The 27,619-nt window shown below is 55.4% G+C and overlaps 1 protein-coding gene across 3 annotated transcripts; it reads right to left on the reverse strand.

The window, feature by feature from the left end:
- Positions 1-7,521: 7,521 nt before the first annotated feature.
- Positions 7,522-26,477, reverse strand: PTTG1IP (PTTG1 interacting protein). 3 transcript variants are annotated; one of them, XM_032630132.1, is made up of 7 exons: positions 25,413-25,635; positions 18,686-18,738; positions 16,821-16,929; positions 11,932-12,106; positions 11,056-11,102; positions 9,212-9,306; positions 7,522-8,266 (listed from the first exon to the last, which is right to left on the reverse strand). In XM_032630132.1, the coding sequence occupies exons 1-6, from the start codon at positions 25,510-25,512 to the stop codon at positions 9,260-9,262; spliced, it is 531 nt and encodes a 176-aa protein (XP_032486023.1). In that variant the 5' UTR covers positions 25,513-25,635; the 3' UTR covers positions 7,522-8,266; positions 9,212-9,259. The 3 variants fall into 3 exon arrangements, 2 of the variants coding, with proteins under 2 accessions (XP_032486023.1, XP_032486022.1); XR_004349647.1 differs by lacking the exon at positions 25,413-25,635 and adding an exon at positions 26,342-26,477 and having other exon boundaries at positions 7,522-9,306; XM_032630131.1 differs by having other exon boundaries at positions 7,522-9,306; positions 25,413-25,631.
- Between the last annotated feature and the right edge of the window lie 1,142 nt (positions 26,478-27,619).

Consider the following 27,619-nt stretch of genomic DNA (forward strand, 5'->3'; position numbering starts at 1 on the left):
TTCCAGGACAGAGGTGGACAATGGGAACCACCACCACCACCCCAAGATTATTGTTTGTGGTGTAACTTCAGGTAGGCAGAGCTTGGACCCATCATCCATCATCGACTCTAAGATGTCAGCAGTTATAAAACATTGTTTTATTTGTTTTTGTTTTTGCGGTACGTGGGCCTCTCACTGTTGTGGCCTCTCCCGTTGTGGAGCACAGGCTCCGGACGTGCAGGCTCACTGGCCCAGCCGCTCCGCGGCACGTGGGATCCTCCCGGACCGGGGCACGAACCCGTGTCCCCTGCATCGGCAGGCGGACTCAACCACTGCGCCACCAGGGAAGCCCAAACACTGTTTTATTTAACACACACATTAAACTATGACAGGTTATGGATGCAAGACACCCCAATTAGAATTGATGAAATACAGTATCTAAATATGTTACAAGAAGGAATTAAACTATGGTTGATTCATATAGCGAAAGGCTAAGCCACTATTAAATGTGTAAAAAGAAAGAGTAGTTGACAACAGTAAAAGATGCTCACACGTTATGTGTTTTTTTTTAAAGCAAATTATAAAACTATTATGGTTTTGAACAACAAGAAAATCTGTATAAAATATTTTGAAAACCTATTTGAAGACACCCGATAACTGCCAAAACAGAGAAGACTTTCTCAAGGAGCGAAGATCCCAGAAAGAAGGGACGTGGTTTTCCTTTTGAGATATTTAGCGATTAGTGTGATGTTTTAGTCAGCTCAGCAGCCGTAACAAAATACCACAGACTGGGCAGCTTAAACATTCTCGCACAGTTCTGGAGGCTGGAAGTCTAAGATCAAGGTGTGGGCAGTATGGGTATCTCCTGAGGCCTCTCTCCTTGGCTTGTAGATGGCCGCCATCTCCCCGTGTCCTCGCATGGCTTTCCTCTGTGTGTGCAGGGGAGGGGGAGAGGGAGAGGGAGGGAGGGAGACACACAATGCAGTCCCTAATATGTGCAGCACACAAGAAGTTGAGACACTGAGCACAGCTTTTGAGTCTCATAGGATGGGGGAGACAATGATTGGGCAGGACCTACTGCAAGATAAACTGGTCGGGGGGCTTTGATAATAACCTGGACCTTCAGCTGGAACACTGAAACCTACAACAAAGGAGTGAGGCTGAGGTGTAGATCAGTCCTCACAGACTGAAACCCAGCATCCCAACGGCTCACTCCCAAATCGCACCAAGCTGATCTGCTCTCCTTCCCGTTGCCAGCCTGAAGCCAAAGGAAACCTCTGGAGGACAGCAGCATCACCTGGGCCTCAGGTTAACTAAAACATCTTCACAGACAATATCCAGAACAGAATAAAACTTCACAAAGAAAACCAGAAAACAAATGATCCAAAACCAACGGAAGAAATATGTGTATATTAGTAATAAATCCACAGGAGAACAGTATATTGGCATTATTAGATTTTTAAATAACTCTAACATGTTCAAGGAAATAGACTATGAGATGGAAATTTTCAGCAGATAAGTGAAATCTATAAAGAAATGGAAATTTGAAAACAAATACAATCACTGAAACTATGAATTCAGTAGATGGGTTTAACAACAGATTAGACACAGTGGAAGAGAAGATTATGAAATGGAAGGTAGGTCAGAAGAAAACAGAAGCAGAGGGAGAGGATTGTCCCAAGGATAGGAGAAATAGCTTTCAAACCACTGCAAGAACAATGCAACAACAAAACTCAACCAATCTGACAACGTCATAAAAACAGATAAAAGGAAACAATAGAAATAACAGAAGACATTTATGTAGCACTTATGTGACCTGCACTCTCATACCTTCATACACATTAATGGAATGAGGTAGGTACCATTATTGTACCATTTCACAGATATGGAAGCTGAGGCACAAGTTTCACATCCAAGTTTACCTGGTTACTAAAAGCAGCAGAGCAAGGATTCAAGCAAAGGAAATTATACCAGCTCTACAGCAAGAAAGTAGAATAGAGCATACAAAAAATAAGATAGTAAGAGTAAGTAGGGCTTCCCTGGTGGCGCAGTGGCTAAGAATCTGCCTGCCAATGCAGGGGACACGGGTTCGAGCCCTGGTCTGGGAAGATCCCACATGCCGCGGAGCAACTAAGCCCGTGCGCCACAACTACTGAGCCTGTGCTCTAGAGCCTGTGAGCCACAACTACTGAGCCCACGTGCCACAACTACTGAAGCCTGCGAGCCTAGAGCCCTTGCTCCGCAACAAGAGAAGCCACCACAATGAGAAGCCCGCGCACCACAACGAAGAGCAGCCCCGCTCGCCGCAACTAGAGAAAGCCCATGCGCAGCAACGAAGACCCAACGCAACCAAAAAAAAATCAATAAAAATAAATAAGTTAAAAAAAAAAAGACTTTGCCTTTAAAAAAAAAAAAGAATAAGTAAAGACCAGCAATCATACTAGATATGTATGGATTAAATTGTTCTATTTAAGGACAGTGGCTCCCTACGTGGGTCAAAAAGATACAACTATGTTTTCTTCTACTGTAGAGAAAGAGTAAAAATAAAAGGCAAAAATGCTATAGCTTATAACAGTTTTCATATCAGATGAAATACATTTCAAACTGCAAAGCATTAAATGGACAATGAGAGATATATTACATTAGTAATGGGTCCATGCCACCAAGAGGCAGGTAGAAAAATGCAAATAGGGTCTCACTCTGTTTTTTTGATAACAGCTGACAACTTTAAAGCCTCATCCCTGCCTCTTCTCTTTCTTCCCCACATCTTAGCACGTGGATAAAGACCGGGCGCTGCCTCCTTTGGTACCGGTGGGAAATTCAAACCACCCAAGCACCTGCCCATGCAGAAACCCTCACCATGGCCCCGCCCTCGCACAATAGAAGCCCCAAGTGCATCTCCTTTCCTGGCTCTCAAGCCATTTTCAGGCCAGCTTGGGAGGCCTGCACTGCTCTCCCTAGAAAGCCTCCTTATGTGAGGGATGAACATTTCCATACCCTCTTGGGGTGTGTGCGTGTGTGTGTGTGTGTGTGTGTGTGTGTTGTCACCAGTCTTGACAACTGGATCAAATTTGAGGTGAGGTTCCCTCTTCTTTCTGAAAGGTGTCACAATGGCAAACACTAAGTAAGCATATAGAAGATCTGCATATAGAAGATCAATGGGCGGGGAGACTTTGAGCACAGAGACGGAGACTCTGAGGAAGAGGCCAGTGGAAATGTTGGAAGTAAAAACGGGGTAACAGAGATGAAGAATGCCTTCAACAGGCTCACGAGTAGACTCAGCACAGATGAGGAGAGAATCATGAGCTTCAAGATAAGACCGTGGAAATGACCCAGACTAAACAAAGAGGCAAGGTGGACCCCAACCCGCCAACAGAGCAGAGCAAATGGAAGCCCTGGAATAACTTCCACTGGTCCAACGCATGTGTAATTGGAGTCACAGGAGGAGAGGAGAGAGTGGGCGGGAGAAATGTTGGAAACAATAACGAGTACAAATTCTCTAGAAATAAAGACACCACAGCACAGATCCAAATTCAGAAGGATTTAAAGATATACATTTAATAATATATATAATAAATATACAAAAGGCACAACAAGACACATCGTATTCAAGCGATGAAAACCAAAGATAAGGAAAACACCTTGAAGGCAGAGAGAGGGGAAAAAAGACACATTCCATGCGCAGGAACAAGGATCAGAATCACAGCACACCGGGTGCAGAAACGATGCGAGCTGAAGACGATGAGGACAAAGACATGATGCCTCTACACACAGGAAGCTCGGGTCTCTATCATCAGCAAACCAGCCTTCAGAAGCCAAGGAGAGACTTCTGGTGTGGACAGGACACAACCCTCCGAGGACTCTGAAAGGTCAGTCATAGCAGGCAGCTTAGAGAGCAGACCCCAAACTTAAAGACCTGATGGGGTGACTTTCCAAGTGTTCCTCCTCTTTCATCGGCCAGCTTCGACCGAGGTCGACCCCAGTGTGGGATTACATACCAGTGCAGGTGTCAAAACCTCCAAGAGAAAGCCTCTCTCTCTGGCCAGAGGAAAGGAGACCCTGCGAGCCAAAGCATGAGAGTGAACCCAGGTTTTGGTTGGTTGGTCGGTTGGCTGGTCTTGTGTTTTTTACTCACCGGATCCTGTCCTGAAGAGACCCCGATGCTGGAGCTGCACTGTGGCCATAGACCAGGCACCCCACACCTCAGGAGAAAACCCATCCCTCTGGTCACAGAAACCGGGAAAAGGGGTCCTGTGATCCAGAGAGCGTCGGGGATCCTTCATTTTATCCCTCGTCCCTCCCTGCCTGGCCCTCAGGCAGCCCCAGTCACATGACCCCACCGGCCCCTCCCCTAGGCAGGCGGGGCCCCTCCGCTGACCTCCTCTGGGCCCCAAAGAAGGGTCAGAGGTCCACACATCTACCTGAAGGTTGTGGGTCCTCACCAGCTATATTGGCAGGGTCTGGGAACATCGTAGAAACAGAGCTCACACCTGCCAGACCAGGGAGATGATGCACAAGCCTGACTGGGCTGAAGGTACCTCTGTGAGAGCCGCCCCAGGAGGCGGGGATGGTGTCACCAGTCTGGCTAATGGAAACGTGGGCACCACCGGCATCCGACCGCTTAGAATAACGAATGTCCCTGGCACTCTAGAGCAACCTTCCTGACGTCCCTAGACCAGCACCATCCACATCTGCTGGAAACATGTTACAAGTGCACACTCTGGGGCCCCTCCCTCCCAGACCCGCTGGCTCGGAAATCCTGGGGTGGGGCCCCGCCATCTGGGTTTTATGAGCCTTCCAGGGGGTTCCGACGCAGCTCAAGCTTGAGAACCCCTGGTGGACAGCGCTGCTGCTCAGACGGGACACTGTAGACAAATCGTCAGGGAATCTGGGGGAAAACGCGGGTTCTGACGCAGCAGGTCCTGGGTAGGGACGGATGTTCTGCAGGCCTACTGAGCTCCCAGGTGATGCCCGTCTACTAAAACTTGGGCCACATCATGAGCAAGCCTCGAGGGCAGCGGTTCTCAGCCTCGGCTGTGCATTAGGATCGCTTGGAGATGTTGGGGAAAAAAACCACCTGTGAAATGAGACCCATGAGATGAGTGTGGCTGGGAGTGGGGCCTGGCACTGGCGAGCGCAGTGAACAGCCGAGGTGCAGGCCCGCTGCTGCGGAGGAAAGGCCTGGGCTCCCAGAAACGGGGGTGTCGGTGGGCCTATTACGTGAGCCTGCGCACCTCCCCTCCAGCTGAGCTCAGGACACTCCCTGCACAGGGTCATGGAGAAACGCAAGGGCAAAGTGCCCCCCGTGGCTGTCCTCTGCAGACCAGGGAGGCTGCCATGGAGCGGGGTCACCCGATCTCCCTGGGGATGAGGGGACCTGGCATGGTGGTACCGGATGTCAGTGCTTAACACTAGAGACAGACGCAGAGCAAATAATCATGGAAGGAGAGGCATCAGAATTTTTTGAACCGATGGTGGGGACCCTGGGAATGAAACCGACACACAGCTGCTAAACTAGCAGGCAGGATAATTCTAGGTCTTTTGGTCAAGCCCCAACCCGTCACCGTAACGGGGATGCCTGGCTCTTCCCAGCAGCTTCCAGGACTGGTGAGGAAGGACCCTGCAGTTCAGCCACAGGTGAGACCAAGTGGCTCTCAGGGCTTCCTCAGAGGGACCGATGACCATTTTCAAAGGAAAGCCCCTGACCCTCAGGGGTTGCTACACACCAGCTCTGAAGAGGCCCGGTCAGCCACTGAAGTCCACTGGCCAGAGTGGGCTGGTGGAGGCCGGATGAGAATGGGTCTCACCCCGAGTCTAGCTCACCGTGGGCCCGTGGGAACCAGAGGCCCAGAACGCGTAGCGGGGACAAGCACGCTTAGCGCCCTATGGAGTCTCCCCACTTGTGCTCGGGGCCGGAGCGGAGGCCACACCGCAGAAAGGCCCCGTGGAAGCCCGCGGAGCCCTACCCCCTGCTGCGGGAGGTGGCCCAGAGGCGCCACATCTCCAGAGGGAGTGCTGCAGGTCAGGGACCCCCGAGGCTCGATCGCAAGGCTTCCTGCCTGTGAGCAGCTGGACTGTGTCCCCCCAAGTTCACAAGCCAGGGCCCTAATCCCGGCACCTCAGAATGTGCAGAATGTGGAGAGAGGACCTTTAATGAGTTACTGAAGTTAACACGAGGTCGCTGGGTGGGTCCTCATCCAACCTGACCGGGTCCTTATGAGAAACGAGGACACAGACACACACGGGACGAGCGCGCGGGGACACGGGGAGGGGACGGCTGTCCACATGCCCAGGAGAGAGGCCTCGGGAGGGACAGCCCTGCGACCCCTGGGCCTCGGACTCCCAGCCTCCAGACTGTGAGACGATCGATTCATGTCTGTTGTTTAAGACCCGAGTCTGCGGGGCTTGTCATGGTGATCTGAGCAGATACCCCACGGCCCACTGAACCCCCTCTGTGGCTGTTACGGAGCACGGGTCCTAAAGAACGGCTGGGGGTCACAGCCAGGGCCCTGGGGTCGCAGCTCCTGGCACCCGGGCTTTGCTTTCTTCTCCCGACCCCGCCGGCCGAGGTCGCCAGCCGGCGGGTGCCTGCGCGGGCTGGGAGAGCAGAGTGCCTCCATGCTGACCTCGGCCGGGCGACCTTCTGGTGCGGTCACCCGCAGCACACTCCGACATCCCAGGTGGGCCTGGTGCAGCCCAGACGCTCAACTAGGACCGGCGTGGGCCAGGGTGGGGGGGGGAAGCGGCCCCAGCTCAGGACACATGACCCTGGTGCCCCCCTCGGGGAGGGGAGAGGGGCGGGAACGTGGAGTCGGGGTCACCAGGGCCTGGGGTAACCTGAGCACGGGGAGGGGAGGGAGCTGGCCCGGCTCTGAGGCCGGACCCACGGCCACCATGCTGGAGCCCAGGACCACGGGGTCAGCGTCACCGAGCGGGCAGGCTCCTCCCGGGCTGGCACAACCTCTCCGTCCCTTGGGTATGGGCCGGCTCCCCCAAGCAGCCACCCAGCCTCGCTCCCACCACGGTTTCCCTCCCCTAGAAGCCGGGTCCTGGGGTGGGCTTTGAGCCGCTCGGTCCCGGGCGTGGATCGTTGCACCTCCTCCCGGGGGCAGCCAGAGGGGCCAGAAGTGCCCGCCGCCCCCTTCCAGTCACCGTCAGCAGCCCTGTCACTGGAGGCAAGCTCCCGTGCCCAACGCACAGTGAGGCCAAGCCAACCAGAACACTGCAGTTTGGCGCAGAGAAGGGCCCCGCAAGGAGACAGGTGGCTCGGGCTCAAAAAACCCCTGGGCCTTAGGGTGGGAGATGTCTGCTGCTGGTCGCTTGCTTCAAACAGGAGAGCCAGGGACTCCGAGCTCAAAGGTACAGCTGCTTCCCCTGGAGCTCTCTGCACCTGATCCCAGCACTGCAGGGGTGTTCGGAGGGGGGCTGCTCATTCACACCGGTGGGTGCAGAAGCCCATCTTTACCCAGACAGTCCCGCTGTCCTCACTCCCCAAGCAGTCACGTCCACACCGCCCAGAAATGAAACACAAGGAACGCAAAGCATCGTCAACAAAAGCGTGTATTAATCTGCTGATTGGAAACTGGTTAAAGATTAAGGCACTCAGGCTTACGGTCTCCGTGAGGTTACGGATTTTGGCTGCTCTTAGTGCCATTTCAGAAGCTCATGACTGCACTGACGCTCCCGGGGCGGGCTCCGTGCTGTGTGGGAGCACGGCGCCCACGGTAACGCCTCGCTCTAACGACTCGCGGACTCGCACTCACAACCCGGCTCTGCTTTCAGCTCGGCAGCCTCAGGTCAAGAGAGTGACTTTACACCCACACGAACTACCGTGTTAATACAAAGTTCACTGAAGTCTATCACAAAGTTTCTTTTATGAACAAACAGTAGAAAGTAAAAATTTGCAAACTGTTATAAAATACTTAGGAATGTTTCATAATACTTTCATTGCTATCAAATGCCCAAGAAACCAGAGAAATAAGACTAAAGAGTTTGTTAAAGGTTGTTTGTGAAACTTAAAGGTAGAACTGTTAAATCAAACAGATCTGTGTAGCTAACAAGGCACGTGCAGCCGTTTGATGACACGTCCTTTGATCGCTGGGTCCGCACGGACTCACCTCACGTGCTCGCTCACCCGCCTCCCCAAAGCTCAATGGTTTTCACATTCAAAGCAATTTGGCAACTAGGACTATTTTCAGATTTAAGAAAGGCTGTTCACGGTGACTCCACGGTCTGCTGTCCCTGCCAGGAAGCACTCAGACCATTTACTGCAGTCACGCGTCTTGATCTGGAAGAAAAGGAACCACCACGTGTGGCCACGGAAGGAAGTTCCCAGAACACGGCCGAGACAAAGGAGCAGAGGCCGGAGCTCAGGTTGTCGGCCAAGCAGGACAGCCACCAGCGTCTGTCGTGTGTGCAGATTCCATCAGCGGCCCCGCGGAGCCTGGCCAGTGCAGGCCCCTGCCCGCCGGGGGCAGACCTGTGGTCACCCAAGAGCCCTAGGTGACCATTGCAGATGGCAGGGCAGGTCTGATTCAGGAGACTCCGCCCCTGGGGCCTGAGGCCTGTGGTCAGCGGGGCGGGAAAGGCAGGCGGAGCCTCTTAGACACGCTAGCCACACACCAGCACCTGACCGACTACTGCCCTTCAGAGAGGTTTTATAATTCGAACTTTTACTGGAAAAATATCTTGATGTTCCAGTAAAGAGACACACTAAAAAATCATCCCATAAGTGGCCTGAACTTTGACAGTAAAGCTTTTTGGTGGGAGAATAAAATCCAAGAATTCTTAAAAAAAGAAAAAAAGACACAAGGTGAGTTAAACTACCGCTCAGTGCTATTCAGTATAGTCAAGGTCAGAAAGCAAACCCTCGTCCAGCTGCGTCCTGTACCCTGATGTCAACGGCAAGTCGTCTGTGCTTTTCTGGGGAAATGACAGGGGCTGGGGGGTGGCTCCAAGACGGACTGCAGACGCCCCACTTCCTGCGCATGGAGCTGCGCGGGCCCGGAAGCAGGGAGATGGTCTGCACTGGCTCGCAGACGGAGCAGAGGCCAGGGACGTGCAGTTCCCTCCCCGAATGAACAACAGAAAAGCCCTGACAGTCTTAATGTCTCAAGTGACTAAATACAGAAATCGGAGAAGAGAGAACAGAAGCTCCCAGGCCTGGGCCTGGAGGGCAGCTTCCCTCCCCAGGGTCAGAGGCGGACGGGGCAGCGGGTCCCTGCTGACTCACAGCCCGAGGAAAGGCGTGGAGACCGCTTGCCGTGCCACGAAGTGCATCTCAGTTGTTCTCGAATCTAGCATATGGGTTTTCTTCTCTAAACAAACCTGAAAGCAAAACGGGCCTGATTAGAAATGCACTCAGCCAACAGGAAACGAGGGTCAGAAAGCAACACATGGTGTCTTATGTGAAGATTTGCTGAGGTCAAAAGGAAGATGGGTATGCTGATGAGCAGCTTCAAACACTACCCTTAACCTTTTCGTGAAAGTCACACCACAGGCGACTTCAAAACCGAAGTGGAATTTATTGGAAACAATATTTCTAAGAAACACAGATCCTAAGAAATAGACTTGTTTGCTAATTCTCTCAAAGGGAAATAAGAAATTTAAAGCCACCGTTTCTTCCCTCAGTGGTTGGCTAAATTATACAGAAGAAAACAAAACAAAACCACCTTACTTTAGATATTCTTATAAATGCTGATTAATTTTCAGAATTAAGGCCACACAAAGAAGGTGACCGTCAGTTTACCTGTGAAGGAGCTAAGTACCCAAAGACTCGGAGTTTTCTCTCTGTATCGTGGAAACACACCCTCTCCCCTCTTTAAACACCTGGACTGCACACGCAGCTATCCGGAGCCCCTGCAACACATCTACTTACCACAGGGCTCTGGGGGGTGGGGGACAAGGGGGGAAAGCTAAGGGCGGAGGGGAGAGCGCCCTTCTGTCAGAGGAACAGGGCGAGCTCAGCCTGCGGGGGGAAGCGCTCAGCCTGGGGGTGGGGCGGAGCACAGCTGGTTTTGGGTAAAAAGCTATCACGTGCCAGATACCGAATACTAGCAGTCTTGTCAAGGCCCAGCTCCGGCTCTACTTCTAGTTTAGAGGGAAAACACACAGAAACTGCTTTGTGACAAAGAAACCAAAGGCCTTCTAACGTCAAGAGACGGTTTCGTCTGCGGTGCATTTGGCGTTCATAGGGCCAAGCACCTCCCTCCCCCTCCCACCAGTAGCTCGAAGGTTCCCCACAGCTGAGGCTTCCTTCCAAAGTCCAGGCCACTCAAAGGGCTTTACACAAAGGGCACAGGAGAATTCTATCAGTGCAATTAAAGGGCAACTGACCAGCTCCAAGACAGGAACACAGGGAATCCGTGACTGTTCCAGAAAAGGCCTCGTGCAGGCCGAACAGAGCAAAGGTCCAGGATCCCATCACTACCTGTGCTATGTTGTGTGTGTGTGTGTGTGTGTGTGTACATGCACACAAGCACACAACCATCTCGTCTTTTATTTACATTCATGTTAAAATCAGATGCCAGAAAGCTTTCCATGATTTCCAAACTTCGTTGGAAACCAAGTGCCAGGGAGCAGAAGACACCAATGATATCGGTGGTTTGAAAATCAGTACAGAGCCAGCTAAACACAGGAGCAGGCTCAGTGCTCTCGAACACCGAAAAAATAGTCCCCCCACTGAAAACCTCACCGAACAAAAGCCCAGAACAGAACCAGGACACAGCTCCCAGGAAACAAGCGGTCCAAGGCCTCAGTGTGGCTACTGCTGACTCGGTCAGGAGGCGGGCCGGGAGCAACTCCAGCACGAGGGAGAAGGCGGGCAAAGCCCCGCAGGTAAGGGACTCACCCCACCGCAGGGCAAACGAGTCCACAAGGCGGCAAAGGGCAACAGCACTTCACCAGCAAGCAGGTGCCAGGAAGGCTGGCAGAGGCAGAGCACCCGCGGGCCTCGTCTTACAGGCACTGCTCCCCGTGCAGCCCACACCCTATAGCAGAGCCCGCCGGGCGCTGGGCGCGGCCAAGACGGCCAGGCCAGCTCCTGCCGACAGAAATGCAGAGCCAGGCGATTCTCACCGTATTTCCTCCTGATCTCATCATGTCTCGACTTCATCTCTGCTCTCCTAGAAAACACAGAAATCCCTTTCAGCAGCAAATTACAGTGTACATTTCGTGTGTGTGTGTGTGTGTGTGTGTGTGTGTGTGTGTGTGTCTGCACGGCTTGTGGGATCTTAGCTCCCCGACCAGGGATCAAAGCTGGGGCCCCTGCAGTGGAAGCGCAGAGCTCTAACCACTGGGCCGCCAGGGAAGTCCCCACAGTGTAATTCCAACGGCTGTGCCTTTCACTCCATCGTGGCCTCCGGGAGCCAGAGCCGGGTGGTGGCGGCTCTGATGTGGCCACAGCCACGCTCCCACCGGGACAGGCAGGGAGCTGAGCACGGACCCCTTCATTTCAAGGAAAGTAATTCCAATACCCCGTACTGTGACTGAAGACATTTTTTTCCGTATGAAAACGAACCAATCAGCAAAGATCTTACGCTTGGTTCTGAGGACGGTTAGGAGCTCGCAGGAGCCTCGTCCCGGCAGCTGCGGGCTGACAAGCCCCCAGCCCCCCCGCGCACACGCCAAAGGGCTCCGGAACCTGGGACGCACGGTCACCAGAGCACTAGTCACACAAAAGGCCCGGTGTGGCCTCGGACAGACAGGAGACCCCAGGCAGAAGCCTTCCTCCTGCTGAGCCCCTGCGGGCTCAGAACCGGACGGGCCTTCAGAGGCCTCGCCGGGCCCAGCCCCGAAGTCCCAGCTGGTGGCCACCGGCCAGGTTCCTGCCACGCGGCTTCCCGCCCTCCACGCCACCACCGAGAAGCCCCCTCGGACGCCCGACACGGTCCTGACTTTTCCACGTGGAGAAAGCTGGGACCGAGTAACCGCCCCCGGGTCGCGGGGCCTCACCGCTCCTCCTGGCGGACCCGGCGCTCCTCTCGCTCCCGAGCAGCCCTCTCGTCGCTCTTGTCCGGCCGCCGGCTCCGCCTCCTCCCGCAGCAGCAGAGGCAGCAGCAGCAGGCGACGCCCAGCAGCAGGGCGCCCCCAAGCACCGACAGGGCGATGGTCAGGGCCTCGAAGTTCACTGCCAACGCAAAGGCGCAGTCAGGGCCCCGCTCACGGCCACGCCCCCTCCTCGGCGGGGGAGGGGGGGGGGGGGACGGACTGACGACGACGCCCCGCCTTCCTCCAGCCTGCTTCTGTGACTTAGTCACCATTTCCATCAACCTGAAGCAACAGGTAGCTTTTCTCATCACCTGATGCTGGAAGGCTGTTTCCAACCTGAGAAAAGTTAACAAAACCAGGAAGAAAGAGAAGCTCCGCAGTGCACTCAGCTGCTACAACACCTGAAACTCAAGCTCACGCAATCGGATGCTAAGCCCAACGCGGCTTCCGTGATTATCTAAGTCAAAGACCAGAGCCTCCCATCTGCTGCCAACAGGACACACGTCTGCCCGCTCGGGCAGAGCACCAGCTGGAGCTGCGGCCCAGGCCAACGCCCAGGGGCTGGAAAACGGTGACTGTGATTTCCTGTCCAGACCAAACGCACTCAGAACAAGTTGCAATTCTTTCCAACTTCTCTTGAGGATTTACAAATTAAAACCAGTCACTCGGTACTTTTCCACTCCATTCAAGCCAGAGCTTATCACAGGGCAGGCTGACACCTTCCAGTTAGCACCGCCCCGCCCCGCCCCGCCCCGGACAGCGGTGCGACCATCACAGGACGGCCTCCTGCCGCACAGAGCTCAGAGCTCATAAGCTCGGGTGCCACTGGTCTCTTGGTTGGGGGGAGGTGGGGTGGGCTGGGGTCTGGAAGGTGAGAGCTCTTCCTCAGGTCGGGGAGGGAGACACCAGTGCCCCGGTGCCCCCAGCCCCCCTCAGGATGCCAGCGTGACAGCACCCGCTCTGCCTTCTGAGCTTTGAACCATGTGGTTTTTCCTCCTCTGACCTGTTCTGGAAGTGCCAGAATTGCAAGATACAGTAGTAACAGGAGACTGCCACAAGCAGGTGGCGTAACTTTTTGACTAGAGAACTCGAGAACAATCAACTTTATTTTTATTTACTTTTTAAAATAAATTTATTTATTTTATTTATTTTTGGCTGCGTTGGGTCTTCGTCGCTACACGTGGACTTTCTCTAGTTGCGGCGAGCAGGGGCTACTCTTCATTGTGGTGCGCAGGCTTCTCATTGTGGTGGCTTCTCTTTATTGTGGAGCACGGGATCTAGGCGCATGGGCTTCAGCAGTTGTGGTGCACAGGCTCAGTAGTTGTGGTGCACAGGATTAGTTGCTCCGCTGCATGTAGGATCTTGCTGGACCAGGGATTGAACCCGTGTCCCCTATGTTGGCAAGTGGATTCTCAACCACTGTGCCACCAGGGAAGTCCCGAGAAAAATCAACTTTAAAAACCGACGAGGGACTTTCCTGGTGGCACAGTGGTTAAGAATCCACCTCCCAATGCAGGGGATGTGGTTTTGATTCCTGGTCAGGGAACTAGATCTCACATGCTGCAGCTAAGAGTCTGCATGCCACAACTCTGGAGCCTGCGAGCCACAACTAAGGAGCCCACGTGCCACAACTAAGAGGCCAGTGAGCCACAACTAAGGAGTCTGCCTGCCACAACTAAGACCCAGTGCCACCAAAATAAATAAATAAAATAAAATTTAAAAGAAACCAAGAAAAAACAAAAACCCGTGAGACCAATAAGACAGCTGGCTCTAAAATACACCTACCCCCACAAGAGCTTTTCTGATTAGCAGCTAAACCCAGTCATAAAACAGAAACAGAAATTCCACCATGATGGGAAACTAAACTATGGGCTTATTTCCGAGAAATCTACTCTAGGACGTACTAGACCTGAACAGAGAGAGACACCTGTTCCCAGATGAGGGTTCAAACGGTAAAGATCTTGCTGTTCTCCAACTGAACGTGTGTGTGTTTTTGTTTGTTTTTTGGCTGAGCTGTGCAGCATGTGGGATCTTAGTTCCCCGACCAGGGATTGAACCCAGGTCCCCTGCAGCAGAAGTGCAGAGTCTTAACCACTGAACCACCATGGAAGTCCCCTGAACGTATATATTTAAGGTCGTTACAATCACAACCCCAATTTTGCCTAGAACTGGTTGAGATGATTCTACAGTTACTTGTAAGAATAAAAGCACCTGTGGCTCAGGGCTGAGTTAGTGTGAGGTGCTGCCCCGACGGGGTGGACCGCAAGGCCCCACCCGCTCGGCTCCCGTGGATGAGGCCCCAGCTCCCTGCAGGCCCGAGGAATAAACCCGACAAGGACAACGCACCTTCTCTCAGGAACTGTGGGTACCGCACCCTCCTGTGACTACAAAGTCTGCCCCCCAAGCGCCCCTGCTCACCCCCCGTGAGCCCGTGTGCCCCGATGCTGCCTGGAGCGGCATCAACTGGGGCAGCCACGCTTGAGAACCGTGTGGCCCACCACCTAAGGCTAGACGTGGAAGGGGTGCCAGTCAGCGGTGTGCGCCTGAGCGCCCACCCAGGGCGGGTGGGTGTCTGTGTCCAGCCCACGCGGCAGCACACGGCAGCCCGCACACAGCCCAGTGTCCACCAGTGCCCCGGAGCGGTCGCCCACGGTGTCCTAAGGGATAGGCGAGCGCTGGACGTGGTCCGTGTGTCTTGCTGAGTGGCGATAACCTGCAGACTCACGTGAAAATTCACTGAGTACACGGGCATTTGTATATGCACAAGTGTACATGCGTGTGTGCACGCATGTGTCTGTACTTGCACGTGTGTACGTGTGCGTGTCCTCTGGAGTCCAGGGCCCGGAGAGAGGGAGCGAGGGCCACGTGTGCACTGTGTTAGAGTCACGCTTCAGTTTAAAAGCATTTTAACAGTTAAGGTCCCAGATGCTGATGGTTGGTTCCCTGGTGCGGGAGCCATCTCTGCGGAACAGACAGGGAGGGAAGGTTCCACGGAGGAGGCGGCCGCCAACATGGAAGCAGATGGCCGTGTGGCCCAAGGAGCCTTTCTGGAGTGAGGGCAGCAGAGGGAATGCCCAGCTGGGAGGACGTGACGGGTGTGCCTGCACATGTACACGCACCCACACACACACACTCCCACAGACACAAACTTCTGGGTTCCCTGGGTTTCAGCTGGTGAAATCAGAAGTGAGTCATTTCAGACGGAGGCTGACAGATTCTGAGATGGAAATCAATTAGAAAAAAGACAGATAAAACAGATCCTCACAATTCTCTGCCAGAACACTGGCTCCTATGACCTGTAGCCAGGCGGCCTCCCAATGGCCCCAAACCTGAAGCCATAAAGGAAGGATTAATAAGCCCAGGTCATAAAAATGAGCTCCATGTGGCAACACACACCACAAACCAACTTAAAAGGCCACCTAGGAAACAACCTGGGTCTCACCTAGGGATCACTTCCCTTGGAGAAAGAGCAGGGGCAGGGTTAGGGTTAGGGTTAGAGTTAGGGTTAGGGAACGGGCAAGGTTTAGGGTACAGGTTAGGGTACGACAACAGTTTAGGGTCAGCGTACGTGTTAGGGTACAGGTTAGGGTTAGGGTACGGGCTAGGGTAAGGCTTCCGGTAAGGGTTAGGGTTAGGGTTAGAGTTAGGGTTAGGGAACGGGCACGGTTTAGGGTACAGGTTAGGGTACGACAACAGTTTAGGGTCAGCGTACGTGTTAGGGTACGGGTTAGGGTTAGGGTACGGGCTAGGGTAAGGCTTCGGGTAAGGGTTAGGGTTAGGGTTAGGGAACGGGCACGGTTTAGGGTGCAGGTTAGGGTACGACAACGGATTAGGGTTAGGACACGTGTTAGGGTACGGGTTAGGGTTAGGGTAAGGCTTCCGGTAAGGGTTAGGGTTAGAGTTAGGGTTAGGGAACGGGGACGGTTTAGGGTACAGGTTAGGGTACGACAACGGTTTAGGGTGAGCGTACGTGTTAGGGTACGGGTTAGGGTTAGGGTACGGGTTAGGGTAAGGCTTCGGGTAAGGGTTAGGGTTAGGGTTAGGGGACGGGGACGGTTTAGGGTGCAGGTTAGGGTACGACAACGGATTAGGGTTAGGGCACGTGTTAGGGTACGGGTTAGGGTTAGGGTAAGGCTTCCGGTAAGGGTTAGGGTTAGAGTTAGGGTTAGGGAACGGGCACGGTTTAGGGTACAGGTTAGGGTACGACAACAGTTTAGGGTCAGCGTACGTGTTAGGGTACAGGTTAGGGTAAGGCTTCCGGTAAGGGTTAGGGTTAGGGTTAGAGTTAGGGTTAGGGAATGGGTACGGTTTAGGGTACAGGTTAGGGTACGACAACGGTTTAGGGTGAGCGTACGTGTTAGGGTACGGGTTAGGGTTAGGGTACGGGTTAGGGTAAGGCTTCGGGTAAGGGTTAGGGTTAGGGAACGGGTACGGTTTAGGGTGCAGGTTAGGGTACGACAACGCATTAGGGTTAGGGTACGGGTTAGGGTTAGGGTACGGGCTAGGGTAAGGCTTCGGGTTAGGGTTAGGGTTAGGGAACGGGTACGGTTTAGGGTGCAGGTTAGGGTACGACAACGCATTAGGGTTAGGGTACGGGTTAGGGTACGACACTGAGACAGGTGCTGACACGCCACCCGCATGGCCCCGGGGCGTGGCGAGATGCCTGCAGAGCAGAGCCAAGGCCGTAGCCTTCAGGGCAGCCTCCAGACCCGGGCCGGCCACTTTCCCAGACGCCACCGCTCTCACCGGCCTCCCCCACCTCCCCACTCCTGGCAGCTTACATTACCTGAGCACAACCAGAATTTTCAAAATGGCACTGGTTTTGCAAGAAGCCAATGAGAACAGCGACTTACCCCAGCACACGCCCCAGCGCGCAGAGCTCAGCTTGCAGAGAGAGCTGGGCGGCAGGATTTTGGTCACCGGGTAGTCCAAGCACGCCTTGTCAGTGTTGCACCAAAGACACTGCAAGAGGCGATGACAGGGCATCAGACGCGTAAATGCTGAAGGGCAGACGGGCCAGGGTCCGACCTGCGCCAGCCCCGCCAGCCACACTGCTGTCCCCCCTCGGCCCCCTTCCCAACACTGGCTCAACGCCGCCAACCCACCAAGGCCCTCCTCACTCAAACCCCTTCCACCAGGCGCCCTGCCGGCCTCGCGGCCTCCTTGCTGGTCCCCGCCCGGGGCCTCTGCATGGCCTGCTCCCCTCGCCCGGATGCTGCCCTCCCTTCCGAGGCACCACCTTCTAACACCCAGAGCATCCAGGCGTCAGCCGCCTGCAGGAGGGACTGAGCCAGGCATGGTTGGCGTGGTGTCCGCCCACAGTTATCAACCTGTAAAGATGCTAATTTGATCCCTAGGACTGAACCAAGCGGTCTGTCTTATTGCTGGCTGTCTTAAAGATGATTCAACTAAAGCACAAGGGCATCTGTCCAGAACCGCAGAGCTGGAGAAAACCTGGCAGGTGTGCCCGAGCCCCTGGAATGCACGGCAGAGACCTGGCCAGCACACCAGCCGAGGGGCCCAGAGCCGGGCAGGCACTGGCACAGATGTGAGGTTTGGGTCAACCTAACAACCCGCCCAGGTCAGGACGTTCAGGATATTTTCAAGCTTGAAGGTAAAGATTTTACTAAGTTTTTTTTCTTTGAAGTTTTAACAGGATGGAAAGACATGGTATGTTTTGGTCCCAAGTTAGGGTGAAAATCTGTTACAGAAAAATGTTTTAGTGAAACCTGGGGTCCCAGGGCCACTGACACAGTGTCCACTTTGGTGTCTTGTGTTCAAAATGACAAAGAGCAGGGAGGCCCTCTTCATTTTGGCCGTTTCAGAATACCTTCCATTTCAGTGGTTCTTTCCTGGCTTAACAATTTCTGGGAAATCCACCATTTTCAAACAGCTCCAGTTTTAAACACCTAATTTTCCATTTTTACATGACGGTTTTACCGAAAGCCATACGAGCTCACTAGGAGGATAAGTTCTCTTTGTGGTGGTGTCGTGGCTGTTTGTCACTCTTGTTTTTTAGATTAATGAGGTACACGCACGTGGTGAACAACGCAGGGGTGCCAGCAGATCCTTCCAGAAGCCCGTGTGCATAAAGGATTCGCACGCAGCGGGGTCTGCCCTGGCTTTCATCTGCACTTCTAACCTCACCTGTCTGGGTTCAGAGGGGGTCAGGCCTTCAGAGGAGGTGTGCACCCCGCTGTGGTCTGGGCACCCCCCAACCCCACACAAGGAGGGCGAGCACGGACACTCCAGCTCGAGGCCCCCTCAGCACTGCGAGAGCCCGGCGGGGGCCGGGAGGGCTCGGGGTCCGTCTGTAAGACAAGAGGCCTCCAAGGTGGAGTGAGCCCCGTGGGAAAGCCCTGGGCACAGGTCAACAGTCGCAGACGAGGGGCTAAACGTGCTCCCGCTTCCCCGGCCCCCACCCTGCTGCCGGGCAACTCTGCTCACGCCTGCGGGCCCCAGGGGCTCACACAAGTTCCGGGCTGTGTGAAACTTACGTGCTTTATGTCAGGAGTGGCAGTAGCATGTGAGCAACACTCAAGTGGCACGTGCAGCTCCCACGAGACGGTTTAATATGCCTGAGAAAGGCTGTTAAGAGCCGTCATGAAAAATACCTCCACAAACCCCAGACCACAGAACCCGGAACACACACAAGCGGCCCTGGACTCAGAGGCAGCGGGTCTGCTCCTGGATCACATGCTGACCCTGTGCTACTTACAGAGACATTCTTCAGGCACTCTTCACAGGTTCTGTTTGTGTTCTGAGAACAACCTGCAGGGGAAAGAACAAACATCACTGAGAATGCTGTGGGGTCAACGCGGGGGGGGGGGTGGGGGGGCGAGTGACGCTCAGAGCCCGGAACACACGGCCCCTCCCGCGCCAAGCCTTCAAGGCACGCAGACTGGGCCTCTACAAGCAGGGCCCTGGCAGGACACACAAGCAGCACACGTGTGGTCCTGACCCCAGGGGTCTCCTGGGAGAGAAGACGGTGCCGCCCAGCAAGGCCAGCCCCCGGCGTCTCACCTGCATGGTCGCACACCACTGACTGTCTAGTCAGCAGACGCCCTGGAACCAGAGGCCACAGCGATGCCAGGCCAGACTCAAGCCAGGCCGTGGCCCCCTCGGCGGTCCCAACCCTGCGGAGCACCCCCTGCACCCCCGGGCACTCTTCACCGCACAGGTGCTACGGGAAGGGCTCAAACCCCGAGCAGCTGACAGCTCTGGAACCCAAGCTAAGCAGAAGTGAAGAGCTGGTGTACAAATAAAGGATTCCAATCCACCATCAAGCAGCTGCTCTTCACCCCACACCGCCCCTTAAGACACGCACACACTTGGAAGAGGCCTGAGCACATCCCATCAGCCACCAGGAAAGGCACGTGAGAATCGCAGTCAGGGCCCACTTCACACCCACCAGAACGGCTGCATTACAAAGACTGACGATGCTAATGGTGTGAGGACGGGGCGGGCGGGCTCAGCGGCTCAAAAACAAACACGTGCTCCTCCGAGACTCGGCAATTCCACTCTCAGTCTCGTACCCAAGACAAACCAGAACACACGTGCACAGGGACACCTGCACAGGGAGACATGCACAGGGGGCTGATGGCAACTTTATGTATAGGAACAGCTGAGAGCTGAGAATGGCCCAGATGTCCAGGTGCCCCGCATGCCCCTCGGCCTCCCCACTGGTCCTGAGAGCTGCCAGGTGGCTCCCTGGCCAGGGCCTCTGCGTGGCCTGCTCCTCCTACCTGGATGGAGGACCCAACCCTCCCCGGGACCACCTCCTCCTAACACGCTGTACCCAAGGGGCAAGGGGACAGAGGTCGTTGGAGGATGGACAGGGAAACTGGTCCAGTCCTACAGTGGGACATTCTTCAGCCCTAAAAAGAAGTCTACGTCACACATGATGACTCTACAAATCACGTGTGTTGGGGGAAGCCTCCCGCAAAGGCCCGCAGCGCAGGGCTCGGGGATGGGTGAGACTCATCTTCGGGGGCCGGGTGGGGCCCCAAGCTCCTGGAGAGGCCTGTTCTGAGGCTTGCAGGAGGTCAGGGTCTCACAGGTGTAACTCACTGGATGGCACACGTAGGATTCCTGCACTTCACTGTATGTAAACTTGATCTCAAAAGAAGGAGACGAACGCTGAGCTCTTAGTGATGAGGTGCACGGGGAGGAGGTGGGGGCATGCGCGGCTGTAACTTCAAAACGCGACAGACCTGGTGGTGGGCGGAGGGCCGCTCACTGCCCAGGTCTCCCAACTCCCCCCAACTTTCCAAGGTTTTCCTAATAAAATGCAGGGGAAAAAAGCTTTAGCTTTAAGTCACAACTGTCTTCGTGTTTGCTAAGCAGGACTCACACAGTAACTGCTACTAATAAAATGCAGGGCGAAAGAGCTTTAGCTTTAGCTTACAATTGTCTTCGTGTTTGCTGCTGCTGTGAAATAGCTGGAGAGCTCTTCTGTTCAACAGCCTTCTACGCTCCATTTTTAAAAACCAAAATCCTCTTTTATCTGAAGTGAAAGCTCCTTCTGTCACAACACACCATTCTACGGCAGTCATTATGGAGCAGTGCCCTCCTCAGAGCCTCTAGTGGCGTGCTGCTTGGTTCGTGTTCAAGCCGATCTTAAACTGCTTTACTCCCTCAGCCCCAGGAAGGTGAAGCCAGTTGGCGGCCCCTGAAATACCTCCACTTCTCAGAGTACTGCCGAGAGGGGCCCCGGGGCCCTGTGGACCGGCAGGAGGGAACAGCCCTGAGGACGGTTTCACTCACAAGCCGGACTCGCAGTTCTGTCCACCAAGGGGCTGAGAGAGGACGGCACACATGTTGCCAGGTCTCTGGTCTCCAGCCACTGTCCCCGCTAAAAGGAAACGGGCAGAGAAAGGACAACACCGGCCTCGGACAGCTTGCAAAGCCAGAAAGTGGCACAAGGACCCAGAAGCCAGCGTGGAGAGGGTCCTCCTTGCCAAAGTGGCACAACTTAACATCAGAGTGAACGACAGTAATGGACCCTCACCTCCTGAACGCCCATGATTTCACACGGACACAGAATAAACACAGGGAAGGACAACTAGCCAGGAGTCTCCGTCACAGGAAACAGGGACACCAAGACCACTGTGCCGTCTGCGGAGGGACAAGATGTTACGTACGGTGTCAGAGCACCCCCCGCCCCGGTTTAATTATACCTGTGAATAGAAAATGGCACCTGAAAAGTGATCGGAGATATCACCAAGACAACCTGTGACAGGACAGCGGCACCAAGTGACAGCAGGTGCCTCTGAGGGCGCGGGAAGGACAGGCACCCAGTGGCCGAATCCTCCCCAGATGCACCCGAATCAAATCAGAGGAAACCAGCCCGGACCACAAAGGGCCTCTGAGCACAAGGACAGGCTGAGGAGCTATTCCAGGGGAACAGAGGATGAGAGACATGACACCTAAAAGCAACACGCCAGCCGGGGTCAGAGGACCGAGGACGCTACTGAGGTAACTGGTGATCTGTGTGTACAGTCGTGTGTTAAATCAAGGGTCCAGGATCGTACCCATGGTCACTGTGCAGCCCTGACCGTCACGTTCCGGCTACGCCCTTCTTAGGAGATGCACCCTGGTGAATTTAGGGTAAATGGCCACATCACAACTTGCTCTCAAACGGTTTGGTGACAAGAGTAACAGGCAGTGACTTCCCTGGTGGTCCACTGGTTAAGACTCAGCGCTTTCACTGCAGTGGCCCGGGTTCAATTCCTGGTCAGGGAAGGAAGATCCCACAGGCCGCCAGGCACGGCCAAAAGAAACAGAAGCAAGCAGACACAGACAAGGAGCAGCAAAGCAAATATGGCAAAGGCTGGAAGAACAGAAAGGGACTCAGGAGTTCACTGTACCAGTCATTCCTTCAACTTTTTCTGCTAAAGCGCTGGGCAGGGAGGTATGGCGGGGACCGCAAGGCGCCTACCACACCCAGTCCTTCCGAAGCACTGTGAGAGAGGCCCCAGGCAGCAGGTGCTAAAGCATGGGAACTTTTTCTCACGCCTCTCCAATTTAAAGGTCTGTGTGATAACTGGCCTTGCGTGAACTAACCTAACCGACATCGGCTCCAAGATACACACCATAAACCCGTCCACCCTGGGCTCTCTGGGTCACGCGCCAGATGAGTCAACAGAGAGGCCGGGAACGCCAAGGTTCAACAGCCCTCCCAAAGTCAGGTCAGAGCCGAGACAAGGTAGTTCCCTCCTCGCCCTTGAAAACCCCAGGGTGCTTTTCGTAGTAAGACAGGGAAATCCATTAACCATTTGCAGCTGCTTCAGGGACGGGGCGTCAGCAGTCACTCACTGCATCTCATCTCATCCCAGAAACAGAAAACTTCGTGCTGAAAGCCAGAGGCATGTACACATCTGGCCTGAGTGTCCGAGGGCTAACGCTGAATGTCACTGTCCTGACTTCGGAAGGCCCGTGGCCGGGACTCTTCAGCTTGGACTCGCCTTACCAATGACTAGAGAACCTTGTCTCATGCTCTTGGGAAACTAAGTTAAAGAAAAAAAAGGTTCTCAGGACACACTAACCCACGATACATCTGAGTACTGCTTAAGCACAAAAGGACACGCTAGTGTGTGTAAAGAGGGACGTTTTAAAGAAACAAGGAAGTGAGTCAGTATATTTACCGCGGAACGCAACAGGCCAGAGGGCGGCCTGCACTCAGCAGTGCCCTCAGCAGTGGAAAAGCCCCAGAACCGGGCACTATGGCCATGCCGCACGGTGACAGGGCACAGAGTGCCCGCACTGTCAATTTCACGTGAGAAACGAGGCAGAAAGCTCACCTAGACAAAAAGTCCTGGCTGTCCCACCGCCTCAGCAGAAAAGGGGGAGTGAGGAGGGCAGAGGGCAAGGGCTCGGACCCGTGCACACACCCCATGCCCCGCAACCTGCCTGGAAGCCCCCGTTCTCTGCAGCAAGACCGCTGTAAGGAGCCCCCACCCCCAGCTACCCCGGCCACCACCAGCTCCTCCGGACCCCTCTGTTTAGGACAAGACTGAGGTTCCTTTAGGGGCTGCCTTCCCTCTAGATGTAAAGGTGAAACTCTGGGGTGGAGCCTGACCCCACACCCAATTAGAGCGGGGTCCAAAGCCCATGAAACTTCTTTAATTCAATGAACTTCCCTCTGAAGATCTTCAACACCTTGTCGGTTCCTAACGTCTCCCCCCCACCCAAGCGCACAGTAAAGGCAGACGCTAGACATGGCTGTGTCTGGACCGGTATGATGCTCTGAAGTCACACGCCGTGATGGTTAATTTCATCTGTCAGATTGACTGGGCTAAGGGATGCCCAGAGAGCTGCTAAAACACTTTGTTTCTTTCTTTCTTTTTTTAAGATTTTTTTTCTTTTTTTGTGGCCTTGCCGTGCAGCTTGCAGGATCTTAGTTCCCCAACCAGGGATGGAAGCGCAGAGTCCTAACCACTAGACTGCCAGGGAATTCCCAAAACACTGTTTCTGGTAGTGTCCGTGAGGGTGTTTCCAGAAGAGACGAGCGTGAGTTGGTGGACGGATGAAAGCACCCGGCCCTCTCCAAGGTGGGTGGCCATGACCTAACCAATTGAGGGCCCGAACAGAACAGAAAGGCAAGGAAGGAGGTGTCTGCTCTTTGTGTGAGAGCGGAGACGCCCACCTCCCCCTGCCCTTGGGCCTTCAGGCGTAGACTGGGCCGTATCCCCCGGGCTCCCCACTGCCTGGCCTTGAGGTGTGGCCTGCGCTACACGCCAGCTCTCCCGGAAAGCAGACGGCAGCTCATGGGGCTCCTCGGCCCCTCGGTCACGTGATCCAGTCCCTCATAATAACTCTTTCTCTATAGCTACGTATATCCTGTTGGTTCTGTTTCTCTAGAGTGATTTTTCCTAATACACACAGCATCCTTGCGAGGAAAACAAAGCCTCTTAAATAGTGTAGTCACATTCCTACAGCATGACAAGTGGTAAAGTCTCACAGCAAGCCCGGTCTCAGTGTGGCTAGAAGAAGAGCCACTTTTCTCCTGAAATACTAGGATTAGAGTCCAGTTTCACTCCCAAACTGTCACAGGACAGGCCCACTCAACCCACAGGAGTCTCTGCCCTTAAGTCCAGGGCTAGGGCAGGGTGAAAAGCTGGCAGTCAAACACACCTGGGGCGCTTCCTGACACACCCACTTTAACAATGCACACCCGGGGGCCACCAAGGAGAGGTTCTCGGGCGACTGAGGACTCTTGGCTCTCAGCCACCCAGTTTGGTAGAAAAGCAGTCACACCACATTTGTGCTGAACAATCCATCTGGGCCGCAAGTTCCCTATTCTGTGTCCCTCGACTCTGCATTAACGAATAGTATCACAAACGTACACACAAGTACGCCTAGAAGGCGATGAGAAAAAACTCAAGTAGTCCTGCCCTGGAACCGACACCCCATGAGGTCACAGAGAGGAAAGGTGCTTTGCTGTGCTAAACAGAAGGTAAGGAAGCCGCAGCCAACTGGCGCTGAGAAAACCCCCGGCCCCTCAGGCTGACCCAGGTCGGTTAGGCCACCGGCCCGAGGCTCGATTCCCCACACTAGCGACCACGCGGGGATGCCACACAGCAGCCAGATCAAACGCTCCCAAGATCCCCAGCAGCCTGCAGACCACCTACAGGAAGCCACCCTCCAGCACCAGCGCTTCTGGAACTGCTGGGCCCTTAGGTCACGCACTCCCCTCACCACCACCCCCTGACTCTTAACTGCCGTTTCCTGGTCAGGCCCCCCAGGAACTCGTCGCCTCCACTTGCCGGTCACCACCGTGGGCCCGGCACCTGGCACAGGTAGTTAGTTACTGAGGACAGGGGGGATCGCCTAGCAAGGCCGCCCACCTGCCCACGCAGCGCGGGCCTGCAGAGCCCAGGAACCAGCGGCAGGGCGGGCTCAGCCCAAGCACCGGCCGCTCTCCCTGGAGCTCCTCGGAGGGGCCTACTCCGCACGGTGGCGGGGGTAGGGGCCACATACAGGCCTCCTCGAAGTGAGCAGGGCCCCCAACACACCAGCCGCGCCCGCACAAGGGCCCGGCCCCTGGACCCCGGCCGCCGACCCGCTGTGGGACAAGCGAGCTCCCCAGCTCTGCTTTCGACCCCGAGTCCACACCCGAGACGGCTCTTTCCGAGGGTCGTGGCGCCGCTGCGCTCGGCCAGGCCGACGCCGCGGTCCCGGACCACCCCGCATGCTGAGCCAGGACAAAGGGCCGGCCCGCCGCCGTCCCCGAGCCCCGCCGCCCCAGGCTGCGAACCGACACTCGGGTGGCCCCCGGCCGCAGACGGCGCGGGCCCGGAGCAGCGACCCAGAGCGGCTGCGACCCCCGGCCCTCCGCGCCCCATGACCCCGACACCGCGCTCCCCCCAGGCCTCCCCCTCCGCCGCGACCCCGCCCCGCACCCCCGCCCCCCCCCCGCCCCCGAGCCCGCCGGCTGCCCTCACCCTGCGCGGCGGCCGCCGGGAGAAGCAGCAGGAACAGCGCGGCGCCGCCGACGGCCAGTCCCCAGCGCGGAGTCGGCCCGCGGACCCTGCCGGACGCCATGGCGCCTGCGACCCCGCCAGTCGGTCGTCGTCCTCGTCTGCCGGACGCGCAGCACCTCGGACCCCGGCCAGGCGCCTCCGCCCGGAAGGGCCGCGCGCCGGAGGCGGGCGGGGCGGCGGACGGGCCAGTGCGGAACGGGGGCCCGCCCCGCGCCGCTCGCGGTCCCGCCTCCCGGCGCGCGGTCAGTGCGCCTGCACGGCGGGAAGGGGGCGGGCCGCGGTGGGGGCGGGGGGGGGGGGGCCGCTGAGGCTCAGTGCGCTTGCGCGGTTGGGAGGGGTGCTACGCGACCTTGACCCTAAAGGGGTGGAGGAGCGCTCAGCGAGTGGACGGGAGCCCTTGCTTTCTGGCTTGGTCCCGCGGGCCTCGCAGAGCCAGCACGCTGGGGCCCTGACCCCCGCCCGGAAGACCTCCGACCCGGAGGTCACCTCCCCCGAGTCGGGGCTCGGGCCGCGGGGAGGGAGGGAGCGGGCGGGCGGAGGCCGACTCCTGGGAGGTCTGCTGGACCCCGGCCCCGGACAGCGTCATGGAATGATAAAAACATATACTGCGGGAGTCCAGTTGCTTTCTTTTTAAGATTGTGTTTCCATAGCCAAAGTACAGCGGGGCTTTGGGTATTGTATAGGGAAGCCAGGGATACTTCTCCTAAGCTTCCTGGGGTCAGTGGCTTGTGGCTTCCTGGACCAGCCTGGTAAGACCACCTTCCCGGTAGCAGCAGTGCTGGGATCAGGGGTGGGCCGTCCGTCACGGGGGAGGTGTCTGCCATCTTTGACCTAATCCAGGGCCCCAACGTCACTTACTGGGTCGTGTTCCACTGCTGTCCCACACCTACCTCAACTCTTGAGGGCTGCGGTGAAATCCGGGCAGTGGGCTTTGCAGTCCAGTACGGAATCTAGCTGACCCCGGCGAGGTAGGTGTGGTGCAGACTGACCAGAGCATCCCTCCCTCTCAGTGTGCTGGGATTCAGCGGTGTGGCATTTAAAATCTTCCGTACTTGCTCTCCCTGAGACGGCCCCAACTGGTTGGAATGTAACTGGTCCTCAACCCCCAGGGTCAGTGTGGAAAGACTTTTCTCGGCCAGGAGGACACAGTTGGTTGCAGTGTATTTGTGCCTCTGCGATGTGCAGGGACCAAAGGCAACGTGACCTCATCCTGCCCCGCTGCCAGATGTGGAAAACTGGGTCCAGCAGGGTGCCTGCGGAAGATCGTAGGGCCAGGAAAACAGCGCATCAGGACTGTGAGGCTGGCATCCCAACCCCGCCAGTTCCTACCTCCATGACCTCCGCTTCCGTGCGCTTCAGCGGCACAGCTCAGCTCACAGCACTGCTGACCATCACAAGGTCACGGGGTCACGCACAGAAAGGACCCGAGGGCCGCAGGTTGGGGCCCAGTGTTAAGCGTCCCTGAGCCTGGGGCTCCTGCACACAGTGACTGCACTTCTGTGACGTCACACCAGTGTGGATGTCCAATGTTTTAACAAGCATGCCTTCAACTTGCCTCTGGCTCTTTGTAGAGGGACAAAGTTCCTTCCTGTTCATGTGAGGCAGCAAAGGGCCCTTGACTGCAGTAAGCTGTGTCTGCCCTACATCCTCCAGTTCAAATACTTCTTATCTCCCTTTGGTTTGGATCTTCTGTTATAGAAAAAGATGTTTAAAGACTAATTTGCCACTGGAACTGGAGTAAACACCAGCCCGGGATAAACAACAAGGTCCTACTGTAGAGCACAGGGAACTATATTGAATATCCTGTGATAAACCATAATGAAAAATAATATAAAAAAAGAATGTCTATATGTGTATAACTGAGTCACTTGTCTGTACAGCAGAGATTGGCACAACACTGTAAATCAACTAGACTCCAGTTAAAAAAGTTTTCTTAAAAAAGAAAGTTTTGGAATTAAAAACAAAAACACCAGCCTGGGCTTAGAACTATGGCCCCAGAAAGCAACATTTTTTCATCGTAACAACCACACAACAGCCATGTACTGGCATTTGAAGGACATTGGACATTTGTAAACATTAACCAAGACACAGTGAACGCTACTGCATCTCAAACAGTGCCATCAGCAATGGCAGTTTAAAATACAACTGAGCTGTGGGACAATTCGACA

The sequence above is a fragment of the Phocoena sinus genome, chromosome 4 (genome assembly GCF_008692025.1).
Source record: "Phocoena sinus isolate mPhoSin1 chromosome 4, mPhoSin1.pri, whole genome shotgun sequence".
Taxonomy (NCBI): Eukaryota; Metazoa; Chordata; class Mammalia; order Artiodactyla; family Phocoenidae; genus Phocoena; species Phocoena sinus.